Source organism: Argiope bruennichi, chromosome 6, assembly GCF_947563725.1.
Source record: "Argiope bruennichi chromosome 6, qqArgBrue1.1, whole genome shotgun sequence".
Classification (NCBI taxonomy): Eukaryota; Metazoa; Arthropoda; class Arachnida; order Araneae; family Araneidae; genus Argiope; species Argiope bruennichi.
Genome location: NC_079156.1, coordinates 60,326,287 through 60,340,472, shown reverse-complemented (window position 1 = coordinate 60,340,472; position 14,186 = coordinate 60,326,287). Strand labels below are relative to the sequence as shown.

Genomic DNA, 14,186 nt, shown 5'->3' with positions numbered 1-14,186 from the left:
ATCCATTTATGGTACAGTAAGACAAACATCATTCGAAGTAGGAGGAAAGATATATTTTTTAATGATTTTAAAAGTATGGTCACTGGGGCTTTCAGTGAAAGTATAAGTAGTAGATAAATTGTAATAACATTAATGGCTAATGTTTTCTCTCAATCTGTGTATTTGTCCTTAAAGTAATTACCATCTTTGCAAAATAAAATAAGACATCTTTACCAGTGTAATTGTAATATGGCACCATAAAAGAGTAATCGAGTTTTAATATATAACTAACAAATATAAGTTAAGTATTTTTACTTCCTCTTGCATGCAGTATAGAGAAAGTATAGTAATCGTGAAAAAATTGGTACTCCAGATTTTGACGAATCTCCAAGTTTTTGACCTCCACGGGTTAAATTTTTTTTTCGGTAAATGTCCTTCTGTCTGTGACAAAGATAACTCAAAAACGTTTTGAGCTAGATGATTGGAATTTGGTATATGGTCTTTAAACCAAATTTACATATTTTGTGTCAAATTTTGTGTAAAATCTGTTCAGAAGAGGTCCATCTGTGTGGTTATTCGAATATAAGTTAACACGATAATTACAAAACGAACAGAGCTAGATAGATGAAATTTAGATACACAGATTTAACATCTCTAGTGTAGACACCTATCAAATTTTGTGCCAAATATTGCAAACGGTTGACTGTCTGTCGGTCTGTACTTTCCGAAACATTCAAATGCGATGGTTCAAAAGTGCAATGGCTTAAACATACCAAATTTGGCAGGGGATTTTGTGATTACAAATGCCGTTTTGTCTCAAATTTTGGTTTTAATCGATTGCGAAAAACATGTCTAAAACACAAATTCGATTTTTGGATACTTTTAACCGAACGCCATGGATTAATCGCCAAAGCACTCGCCAAGGATGATACGACAGATTCAGTAACAATGCTAAATTGAGGCCAAAATATTTCCCAACTATTGTACGGCAATGTCATGTAAGGCGTTCTCTGGCATGATAATTTCATTAGTGAGTATACCTAAAAATTTTGGAGAGACAACCCCCACCGGTTTTAAATTATAACATTGTGAAATGCAAGGCAGTTGAGTGATTTGAACGGAACAATGAAAGTGGTTTGATTTTCAACATAAGAAGTGACTGTCTCTGGTTACTGTTTACCCATTATCTGTATAGTTATAAAAAATCACTAAACCAGAGAACCATTCCACCTTTGTTTAATTAAGTAATAATTTTTTTCATGTGAAATTAATGGCGCGATTTGTCTTATAAAGTTTAAAAGAATATTCATGTCAAATCATTTATGCTCTTCTCTCAATTTTAGAAAGAAATTTTAAAACATTTCTTCATCGAAAAAATGAAATATCGAAGAGTCACGAGTCATTTTCGAAAGATATTGCAAAATAAAACTTTGAGAGACCCCGCAAACTCGACAACTAGGCCGCTTTTGCCGATTTTCGTTGCCAATCAATTGCAAACACAGCTAACTATCATTGTAAATGCTTTCCTACTTTCTTTTATTTTGATAACACGTATTTTATCAAAATTCGTCAATATGATTATACTAATGTCATCTCTATGGTCGTCCAAGACGTATTACAAGATTAATTTAGTCATGCCAGTCTACTTTGATTAACTATACCACAACAGAACTATTATAGTAATATAAGTAAAAGCTGCATAATAATTATAATGCTTATTGAACGGTTAAATATATTTCAAAATGACAAAGTCATCAAATTGACAGTGGAAAATAACAAAACAAAATAAAATTAACAATTCGGTGGCAGCAAAAATTAACAAAATCCTTCCACGTTGTTTAGGCTGAGGTCTGTATCAAAGTCTTATCTTGAAAAGTCTTTCGAATGCAGAGAAACTCTGTAGATGATTTATGATAACTTTTCAAAGAATCATTTGCATTTCATATGGAACAAAAATGCTTGAAATTGACTCAATGGTTGTGGCTGGGGAATCGCGTCGAGGTGTTTTCGATTGAGGTTGTATAGACATGAGTTTTTTCGATTTATTCTGAAATGGGAAACGGTGAGGGTCAGAAGACCATATTCAGAGGTCATAATGAAATGTGAAATAAATTTTTCAAAATCGCAATTGAGTGGGTGTGTCACGGGATTTCCTCACAGGAAGCACGGATTTTTTCCCCGATTTTCTCCGAAATTTGAGAGCATTTAAAGTCAAACAACTCTTGGTAGCTTATCTAGGAATCATAAAACATAAGATGAAATAAAAAATTTTGAATTCCACTGAGTGATTGTGGTTGCGAAATCTGTCGCTGGAGTCAAGGAATATTTTCAGAAATCATGTTTTTTCAATTTCTCTATAAATCTATTTTAAATATACTGTAGATGAAATATTGTTACAGATTGTGTATCAAATTAAATTTTTTCATATATATAAATTAGAGAAAAAATTATAGGTAGAGAAAATTGGTATCACTAAAAACAGGATTTAAATTTTAAATAATGTAAAAATCATTTTTTGAGATTACATATTCGGGAGATGCAGCTGCAAAACACTCAAAATTTAATTAGTTTTTAATTAAATGAAATTGTATGTGACTACTTTCGGGATGAATTTTTTGAAAAACGTTCGAAAATTATTATATTTTTTGAATATTTCCATAAAAAGGACTGACTAACGACAAGAAGACAACTATAAAAGCGAAACATACCAGTTAAGTGTAAAATGTGTCTTTCAAAAATTGATAAAAAAGGGCCCTTTTTTTTTTTTTTTTTTTTTTTGCTAAAAAGCGGTATAAAGCAAACATTTTTTAGTTTAGAGGTTTATCGAATGATTTGTTTAACATTTTGTAGATAGCTGAAGCAATATAGTATCTAGAACCTGAAATAAAAATCAGTTCTTCCTCTATATTGGTGTTTGACTGATACATAACAAAAAAGTTTCATTTTTTTTCACATTGTAAAGCAATAAAACAACTACAAAATATTTTGAAATGAACAGAATGTTTATTCTCTACTTCAAGAACTGCAAAACATATTGAGATTTTATTAATTCAAATTTGAACAAAAAAATACGCATTTGATTTTAATTTTTGAGGGTTTATTTTGTAAGAAAATTATATCAAAGATTAGAATTTGAGAAACTAGTATCTAAAGATGTTCAATAGCATTAAAACATATGTAATTGCAAATATAAAAATCAGTGCAACTACCCAAAAAGTAGATTTACGTAGAAACAAAATTCTAACGGTTTTATTAAGAAATATGTTCAGACATTAAGAATATCAAATAAAATTTCATAGTTTTATTTAAAAAAAATTGATTTTTTAACTTGGTTACCTAACTCCTTTGACAAACTTTTGAACTTTTAAACTAATAGTGATCTTTCTCTTATCTTGCAAAGTCCATGTATCAAATTTCATAAAGATCGGATAAAAATTGCAGATTTGTACAGCGGATATATTAGGGTGTCCCAAAAGTCTCTTTCTCATCCCGCTATGAATGGCCTTATCTGGCTCTGCTTGTGCAAACATGCAGACTTATCCATTAGGCGTCTCTGTCATCGGTTTCAGTCGTACCAGAGCTCTTTTACAGTACATTTCGTTTGTGCCACGCTCTCTTTTAAGACTTTCATCCACAGCGTTAAACATGGCAACATTTACGGCATTAAAGAGGCTTGTAACTGGAGTCGAAATTTGGATTTTATTTGAAAATATGCATAGAAAGCGCACTTGGTGTAAGGACAATAGGCCATCCACTGTCTCAAAGCTAGGATTACAACCCAAAAAAAGTTCTTTTTTTCGTTTAGTGAGATTGGAAAGGCGTAATTTTCTACGGGCTCCTTCCACAAGGTGAAGCAATAAATTCTACGAAATACTGTCATCAACTGAAAACTGCCATAGCGAAAAAACGGCCAGAATTAATGAACCGACGAGGCGTTGTTTTTCATTATGACAACGCGAGACCACATATTCATTAGTTGTAAAAGAGAAGCCTTAAGAGTTTGATTGGGATGTTTTACCGCATCTTGCATACTCTCCAGATCTCGCTCCATCTGATTATTACTTTTTTCTGTCCTTAACAGTGAAATAAAAGCACACCTCGAGGATTATTTCTTGTTCAAAATACAACAATTTGGAAAGAAGGCATAATGAGGTTTCCTGAGAGATGGAAGAAGGTAACAGAGCAAAAGGGTTCTTATATAACAAAATAAATAATACCTTAAACAATAAATATTGTGTATTCATTACATATTAAAAATAGGAAAGAAAAGGGAGATCCTAATATAAACAATTCGTCATCTTCATACATTAAGAGATTTTTACAATTATAAAAATCTGGCTGCACTTTATGGCAATATTTTCTATAAAAACATTTAACAAACTTCAAACAAAAATCGTCTGAAATCCATTCGACCCATCATAACAAACTTTCCCCTTATCTTCACATAAAAATAAATAAATAAATAAAAATCTGCCGTGCGTGGTCTGCATCATCCTATTTGATCGATTAAAAGCTCAATGGACACTGTCCTCCCTCTTCAATCACCTTTCGGATAAAAATGAGCTTTTTGTCTCACCATTTTCGTCGCCCGAGTGCACTTGATTCAATCATCTGCTCCCAGCGACTGGCTTTAATTCAACGAAAAGGAAAAGGTGTCGTTTCAGATAAGCATCTCCTTTTCTTTATCGCATTAATGGAAGGAAAGTGACGGGCATGAAAGATGGGCGCGAAAAATGATATTTGCGAAAATTATTTGGAGGATTTTCGGGAAAAGAATGGCAAAGAAGGATCGCTGATTAATTTGTTAAACGCTCCATTTATTTTAATGATAAAATTTATGGATAGTTTTAAATGATGTTAAAAACAACGATTAAGATAACTCTGAAGAAATATTTAATTTCTGAAGTTTAGTTCAGTAATATTAACGTCTCGTTTTAAAACAAAACTAGAACTATTTTGGTATGGACCTCGTAACTTTTAACCGCGGCCAGATGACGAGGACGACACCTGGGATTTGTTTTGTTTTGTTTAGTTATATTAACGCCCCGTTTTAAAGCAACAGTAGGGCGATTTTGTTATGGACCTCGTAATTTTGAACAACGGACAGATGACGAAGGCGACACCTGAGCTAGCACACCCTCTTCAAACTTCCACGCCACACCAGCGGGAGGATGTTTGGCCCCGATGGATTTAGCGTGCACCAGCCCAATACCTCAAAAACGTAATGACTTGAATAAATGAAATTCGGTGTGCGATTTTGTGATTAAACTTGTACTTTATGTCACATTTTGGTTTCAATTGATCAGGAAAAAAATATACAAATACATCCAATATACAAATTTGATTTTTGGATACTTGTGTATTAATGACATATAAAGGATTTATAACAAAAACCTCAACAAAAATAGAATGTGCGAAAAGGTTTTGGCGAGATCTCAACTTCTGATTTAAGGTGAATCACTGAACAATCGATAGAATTAAAAAAAAATAATAATAATGCTTAGAAGAAGTTTTACAACGTTTTAAAGTATCGAGACATGTTGAATATTTTCCAAAATGTAGTAAAACATATAAAAAAAAATAAATGATTTCAAACTTATTTGGAAATTAAATGATGACATTTTGGCTAATGGGTGATATATATGAGGGTTCAAAATTGTTTGGGAATATATTGGACCTATGGGGTGGAGATGGAAACGTGAATACGTTCGATTTTGAAATGAAATGCAACTATCTAATAATTACGACATCAGATGCTAACAAATTAACGAGCCACTTCATATCAATTTTCCAATTTTTACAGGAAGACGAGAAAAAATATTTTTTTTACAACTATTAACGAATATTTCTGATTTTTTTTTCACGTCCGGTAGAAAAAACTTTATGTCCACATGAGTTTATTATCGTTTTCGAAAAATCCAGCTTTTTCTTCTTCGGTGAAATTCAGAAAATTGAGGCAGGTGATTTTGCTAGTTAAATGATGAACTGCTTCCAATTAGGGATTGCAATACTGGACCAAAACTTCAATACCGGTATTCGGTATTTTTTAGATCTTAATACCGGGATCCCGGTTTTAATACCGGTATTAGAAATTTTAGAAAAGAAAGAAAACAAGGTGTTTCTTTGTTTTATTTGCCAGTTTTAAAAAAGAGTGTAAATATCACAAAAAATATGGAACATATAAATTATAACAGTATATAAAGAATCATAAAAAAGAAAAGGAACAACTTATTTATTTAAATCACAAAAAAAGTGTAAATATCACTATTCAGTCTGAGGTATTATCACAAATTTTTGAAATGTGATCTTAAAAAAACATGATGCATCAATTGTACTGTCACTAAAGCTGAAAAGTAATTTTGCGTAAAAATGACCAGCTGCCGAAAACGCTCTTTCGGCATCTACGCTAGTTGGTGATACTGTTAGCAATGCGCGATATACTTTTTCCAAGTATTTACCTCTAAATCCCTCATCTTCAAATAAATAAGTTTCTCGTCGGATGGTTTTGGATATAGCTGATTTCTGTATTGTATTTTGGTTCGTTGAATTTTTTTTATTATTTCTAATTCTAATTTTTGTTCAAGAGACAATTCCTTTTCACTATCGACATTAGTGCCATCATAATCTTCGATAACTGAACCGAATTCTTCTGAATGTGGATAGGTTTGTGGGTAAAAAATTGTAAGAAAATTTACTATAAACTTCATCAGATTTGAATTGATTATTTTCTTTTCTTCTTTTTCATTTTTATTTTTAAAATCATTATAATTATGTAAATACCATAAGACATTTTCTATCTCGGTATGACTTTCTTCTGTGCGATTTTTCAATGTAATATGTAATTCTTCAGATAGTGATGTGCACTGTTCTTTCATGATTGTAACATGAAATTTATTGTTGCATTAGCTGTTAATAAATTAAAATATCTCCGACATAATGCCTCTATAGTCAGTTTTATTGGAAGTAGAGCTGATATAGTTCTGGATATTAAGTCGAATTCACTGTCTGAAAAATTAATTTGCAGGTTTAAGTCGATTATTGCTTTTTGGATTGGATTTCTAAATTTCAAAAACCGTTCCCTCATTAGGAGTAAACTGTTCCAACGTGTCTTAGAATCTATTATTAACATATATTCTGTTTTATTTTCAGTTAGTATATATTTTTGTAATATGGCATTTTTTGTAGGGGAAAGTTTAAATATCTTAACAATTTTCGAACTTTATAAATTATAGGAAGCAATTATTGATATGTTAATATTTCATCCTCATTAGTAATATCAACTTCCACAATTACATTGTCATTATCTTCATTGCCAATATCATTCTCACTCTTATTCTCTTCAATGTCGGAATCCGAAGTTTCTATATCCCCTATTTGGATTCTTCTGTTCTTTATTTTTTTTGTATAATACATCTATTACTCCTAATTGAATTCCATGAGAATAGCACAATTGTGATTTGCACCAATCAACTTTCCAAATTTTTTCATAACTGTTGCACCATTAGTCGTTTTGGATACAATATCTTCTTTCAAGGATAATCCATGTTTCGCTAATTTAGATTTAAGCAATTAATTAAGCCATTAATAAGCTAATTAATTTCACCCGTTAGGGAGACATAAAAACAAAAACGTATACTATTTTGTTATGTTGGCGATCCCTGAACATATAGTGGAGACAATTTAAAAAAATTCTAGTAAATACCGAAAAACCGGTATTTAAACTTGTGAATACCGGTATTACGAAATTGTAAAATGGCTCAAAATACCGGTATTCGGTATCCCGGTATTGCAATCCCTACTTCCAATGTATACGAGGCAATTTTTTTTTTAAATCTTATTTGTGTCATTTTTGAAATACATTTTTGTTATATCTTCTTAATGTAGTCATTAAAATTGGATAAGCTTTTCTTCTAATAATCTTCTTAATTAGCTTCTTTTTAATCTTCTTTTTTCTTCTTAATTAGCCATATTTTTTTTACAAGGAAACGGCGTTTCTTACAGTTAAATAACGAGCATATGATCTTCCGAATTGTGAATTATAAGGTGAAAAAATGTATTTGGTTGCCTTATTTCTCAAATTTATTGTATGTTCGTTTTAAAAAAGACTTTATCTTTTTCTGTCGGTTATTTCTTACTTTCTCGTATATGTATACGTAGTGATCGTCAAAATAATTCGAACTCGAGGTTTTGACAAATCTCCACTTTTAGACCTCCCCGACTTCGAAAAAAAAAACATTTTTGGAAAATATCTGTCTGTCTGGGATAAAGAAAATTCAAAAACGCTGTTAGCTAGATAGATGAAATTTGATATATGCTCTTTATAATAAATTTATAGACTTTTAAGAAATTTTGAGCAAACTCCGTTCAGAATATGTCTGTCCATCCAGCTGTTCGAATATAATATAACACTTTGAACATCTATCGTGTAGACAACTATCAAATTTTGAGCTAAATCCAACGAAGGGTTGACCGTCTGTCTATCTGTACTTTCAGAAACATAGAAACGCGATAATTCAAAAACATAGTCCCAAATAATAGTCCCCATAGTTCCAAACAAAATCCCAAATTTGATATGGGATTTTGGGACTACAAATGGAGTTTTGAGTCAAATCTTTGTTCCAAACGGTTGAGAAAAATTTGTGTAATTCACGAATTCTAATTTCGGATACTATCAAATGCATGCCAAAGACTAATCGCCAAATAACTCGCCAAGGATGACATGATAGATTCGATAAAAGCGCTACATTTCCGCCATAGGTTAATATTTCGTAACTCTTGTATACTAATGCCATACAAAGCGTTCTCTGGCTGAGAAATTTACTGGATAGTATGCGAGAAAGTTTTGGAAAGACCACCCCCGCTGATTTCCCTTTAAGTTTAAGAACTCTTAGTTTCTGAAGACTTGCTACGCTTACTTAAACACATTGAAACACTGAAAATCACACAATCTATCATCACAAGATTTTCGCTAAGATAAAAAAAAAAATAGTTATATGTGCGTGGCTTGCATCACACTCTTTGATCGATTAAAAGCTCAATGGTCATTGCCCTCTTTCTTCACCACTGGAGGAATAAAATAATAAAAATGAGTTTTGCTGTCTACATTTTTGTTTTACTATCTACGTTACCTGCGTGCAGTCGATTCGCTGTAAATCAAAGGGTAAAATGTGTCATTTCAGATAAGCGTCCTCCATTTTTTACTTTCCCATATGCGAAGCTCACAAAAGTGAAAGAATGTAATTGTCAAAAAATTGAACTCGTTATATTAACAGATCATCATATTTCATAGATCCGCGAGTCCGAAAAACACATTTTTAGTATTAGATTGGTCTATCTGTGAAGATAATTCAAAAACATTTTGAGCTGGACGAATGACATTTAGTATATGGTATCTATTCAAAATTTATAGATCTCCATCATATTTTGAACGAAATTCATTCCAAAGAATCTGCCTGTCTCTCTATTCGAATATAAGTTTGCAGAATAACTAAACACGAAGATAGCTAGATAGATGTAATTTGGTACTCAGATTTAACATTTATAATATAGGCACCTGTCAAAGTATGAACCAAAACCGACTATGGGTTGATTGTCTGTAGGTCTGTACTTTCAGAAACTTGTAAACGCGATAAGTCAAAAACGTAGTGACTTAAATATATCAAATTTGGTATGGGATTTTGTGACTACAAGTGCAATTTTTTATCAATTTTTTTAATTGGTTGAAAAAAAAGGTACACAGATTCAACATCTAAATCTAGATATGTATCAATATTGGAATGGGTTGGATGTCCTTCGAAGTTTTTACAACAAAAACGCGATGATTTACGTAAATCAAATTTGGTAAATGATTTTCTCCCACTAGGGGGCACTTCAGAAATTAGGGTGAGAAGCTTATGAAGGTACGGTGATTAGTTCACGTCACCTTGCTGAGTACAGAAAAGGTGGGTTGGTTGGCTACTTCCCATCGATGACTGGATGCGCTTCACACGGAAAGAGTTGTACCGTGACTGGTGATGGCACTTAGGACTCGACCACAGTTCCCACAAGTGCTGTTGTCACGGTGGTCCGGTCATTCAGTTTTATCCGTATGTCTTAGGATAGATTGGAGCAATGAATTTGAGATTGGTAAAGGATTTCGCGATAATAATTGCAGTTTTGCGACGAATTTTGGTTTCAATCAGTCAGAACAAAAGAGTCCAAAATACACATTCAGTTTCTTGGTACTCGTGTATTAACTGCTTTCAGCGATTCATTGCCAAAGATCGAACTGTAATTGGCAGTTCCGTAATTATTATTTGCCAATGGAATGTACATAATATTACATAAAACATTTATTAGAGAGTAAATGAGGAAAATCCGGGAAGATAGCTGAAGCAGTTTTCTTACTTTCTCGTATGTATAGTATAAAGAACTATAGTGATCGTTAAACCATTCGAGCTCGAGATTTTGACGGGTCTCCACGTTTTAGACCTCACTGAGTTCGAAGAAAACATTATTGGTAAATCTCCGTCTGTCTCTTTGTGACAAAGATAATTCATAAAAGCTTTGAACTAGACAGTTGAAATTTGGTATACGGTCTTTACACCAAATTTGGAGATTTTAATCAAATTCTGGGAAAAAATGTTACAGAGGAAGTTCGTCTGTTCGGTTTTTCGAATATAATTTAATACGATAACTACAGAATGGAGAGAGCTAGAAAAATAAAATTCAGAGCACCGATTTAACATCTATAGTTTACACACCTGTCAAATTTTGAGCCAAATTCAACAAAGGGTTCACCGTCTGTTGGTTTATACTTTTGGAAATATGTATATGCGATATCACTAAAACGCAATGATTTTAATATATTAAATTTGGTACGGGATTTTCTAGTGCGGGATTTACAAGTGCAGTTTTGTGTCACATCTTTTTTTTTCACAATCCGTTGAGAAAAGCGTGTCTAAAGCACAAATTTGATTTTTGGATACTATTAACAGCAGCCAGGGATTAAACGCCAAAAAACTCGCCAAGGATGACACTATACATTCAGTAAGAATATTAAATTCAGGCCAAAAGTTAATATTTCGTAACTACTGCACACCAATGCCATGCAAAGCATTTTTTGGCATGATAAGTTTATTAGCGTGCACGAGAAGTTTTTGGCGAGACTAGTTCCGCTAATTTTATTTCGTTAAATGAGGATCAATAGATTAGGTTTATGACAAAAATTTTTTTTTGTAAAATCGACTTCTGGAATTTAGTAGAAAATATAATCATTCATCGAAAATTTTTAAATATGAATTTAAAATTGTATAATTATTATAATTATTAATCTCCTTCGTCAATCAGCTACTCAACCATCATTCTAATAGCATAATTTTTTTATTGTCTCTTATTTATGATAAAATTCGCCTTATCTCAAATAAAAGTACTATTTTACTATAAAAGAAACCATCATTTTTTAATGAAAATTCTTCTCACTTTTTTTTATAAATAGAAATTAAAATAAAACTCTAAAATTAAATTAACAAATGAATTGAAGACTGCATTTATTTTTTATCACGCATTGCATTTTATTAATAAAAATAATTGAAAACAATTCCAAGCGGATTTCAAAAGAAAAATCTGTAATGTAAAATGGAAACATTTATAAAAAAAAAAACTGAATGAAATTTTATCAATTTTAAAAACCCAAAAGATTAATAACTGAGGATTGAAAAAATAAACCACAGAAAAAAGGAATTTTTTAAATCTTGTTTATCCAAAATTGTTCTTTTTTCTTCCTCTAAAGATTAGTACTTACTAATTCAATGTTTACTTGTTCATTTTTCTAATTAATTTTTCTCACTTAATCCCCAACTGGATCCTAATTTTCTTTTTTCTCGCTTTTTGCATCAGTAATTAGAAATAAGGATGGTGATAAATATATCGGAAAACCAGTTCTTTAGCATAAAAAAAATTAATTCCTGTTGCCAGAAATATATTCAAAATCCCTAGCCTCTTTTCTCAAAAGAGAGAATTGCTGAATGCATTAACAGTAAAAATAGATGCATAACACAATTTTGCCATTAATGCCATAGAATTGAAATCAAATAGTGATAAAAAAAATGCTAACGATAAGACGTATATTTCAGCGAGTCGTAGGATATATTATAATCCAAGAATGCAGTAAGGAAATAAAAATATTTTCACATAGAATAGCTTTCAAACTTCAGAATTTCAAAGAAGAATTGATTTTTCATTAACTAAATTTAGAAAAGGCCCATGATTGGAAATATTTTACAATATTTAAAATGTTTCGGAACTTTTGAAATATTTTTCGAATTCCTATGACATGCCATTTCCCGCTGAGCAAGGGGTAAATATTTATTTGACAGGTCAGAAAGATACGGTTTCATCTAACTCAAAGCATGCGCAGTGAGTGGAAACACTCATTATATTAACTGTGATATAGTATAGTCATATTAATGTCCCTTATTAAAGAACTTCAGAGTTATTTTGGGACGGACCTCGTGAACCGCGGTCAGATGATGAGGACTACACCTGAATGTTACTCCCTCACCACTCTGTACAAACTACCATACCATACAAGCGGGAGAACATTGACCCGCTTTCACGTCGGTTTTTCAGTGATATCGGGACTCGAACCCGGAATCCTCGGATCCCTATGACGGGGACTTTACCACCAGGCCACCGCGGCCCCTGATATCGTGCATAAGAAAAATGTATTTATGATATATTTACAAACTTACGTGAGTATAAATCTAGCAACTAAAACAAAATATATTACTGAAATGCATATTTAAAATATTTTTCAAAGTTACTGAAATAGAGAAAAAAATATATGGAAATAAAATTTGTAATACTGACAAACACATTTTTTAAAAAAATGAAATGTTGTAAAAATAGATTTTATTTTATACTACATTCAGAAGTTATTGATGAAAAAAATTAAAATTTATTTTAAATTGAAATTTTCAAAAAAAAAAAAAAATTGTAGTGAGCATCTAATTAAAAAATGGTCTTCTGTACATTTTATGTCGTCATATCAGTAAGATGTATTTCTCTACATCTTCTGGCGCATGCCTATGGGAAATTAATATTTATTATAAGGTAAGGAAACATCCAACTATAAAACTGTACCAATTTTTATTATAACTTTTATATAAACATACTTAATTCACACGTTTGCTGTCGCATGAATCGCATGTGATTCACGCCTTTTTTTAAAATTAGATTGCTTCTTCTTTACTATAGTTAAGAGAAAGAACTGGGGCATATAATTAGTAATTGGCATATACATGAATTACGACAGGAAACTTGTTAATTACTAATTAATGGCAAAATGAATATTTAAATTTTCTGAGCCACTACATTAATTTAATATTGGAAATAAAATTAATAAAAATAGATATTCTACTAAGGAAAAAAAAACATTGTTTATACTCCATACGTTATCGCAGAAGTAGGTGAGCCCAGCTGCATCACAGATAGAAACTAAGGAGGAGTTTTGAAATCGCTTCAACCACGTGACAGCGATTCTGTTATGCGAAACCCACTGAAGAGAAGTGAAATAAAATTCTCTGAAAAAAATACGAAAAAAATTAGATCAATTTAAATACTACTTATATAAAAGGTATCTCAAAAATTGATATTTATTAATACATTTAAATAATTCCGGAAACTTTTAAATATTTTCTAAGAGTTATCCATTTTTCGTAGAACAAGAAAAGAATATTATGCGATCATTAGATAGGAGAGGTTTCAATCAAATCAAATATGTATAGCGCAAATGCGGAATGCGTGTTAATTGGCATTCAAAATTTCCCGTCACATGGAAATTCAAATCATAGTGTTGTGTCATGATAAAGCACTGGTTCACAGACTCTTCTTGATATTAATTTATATATTAAAATATCATATTCTTATAATTCTACAATTATTTTGATTCCATATCAAGAGAATCTTCCCTCGGATGAATATTTGCTTAAAGATCAACAATTCTCAAGTTTTAAATAAATGCATCGAAAAAAATAAAGACTTGAAATTTTTGTTTACATTTTTCTATGAACGGTGTGAATTTTTATTTGCACTAGATAGTTATTTCAAAGGAAATTCCAAATAAACAAGTTTTTATCAGTAATAAAATAAGTTTTGAAGCTCGAACTTTGTAGATTATCTTTGATCATTTTAATACTGAACAAGTCATTTTTTTGACATATTTCAAA

General features: G+C 31.3%; 1 protein-coding gene across 3 annotated transcripts in view; it reads right to left on the bottom strand.

Moving 5' to 3' along the window:
• LOC129972751 (inactive dipeptidyl peptidase 10-like) overlaps positions 1–14,186 on the bottom strand; it is a 471,231-nt gene that overhangs the window by 23,601 nt on the left and 433,444 nt on the right. For all 3 annotated transcript variants that reach the window (XM_056087000.1, XM_056086999.1, XM_056087001.1), the window contains one exon: positions 13,412–13,541. In XM_056087000.1, the coding sequence (XP_055942975.1) occupies positions 13,412–13,541 (130 nt within the window). The remainder of the gene's footprint in view (positions 1–13,411; positions 13,542–14,186) is intronic.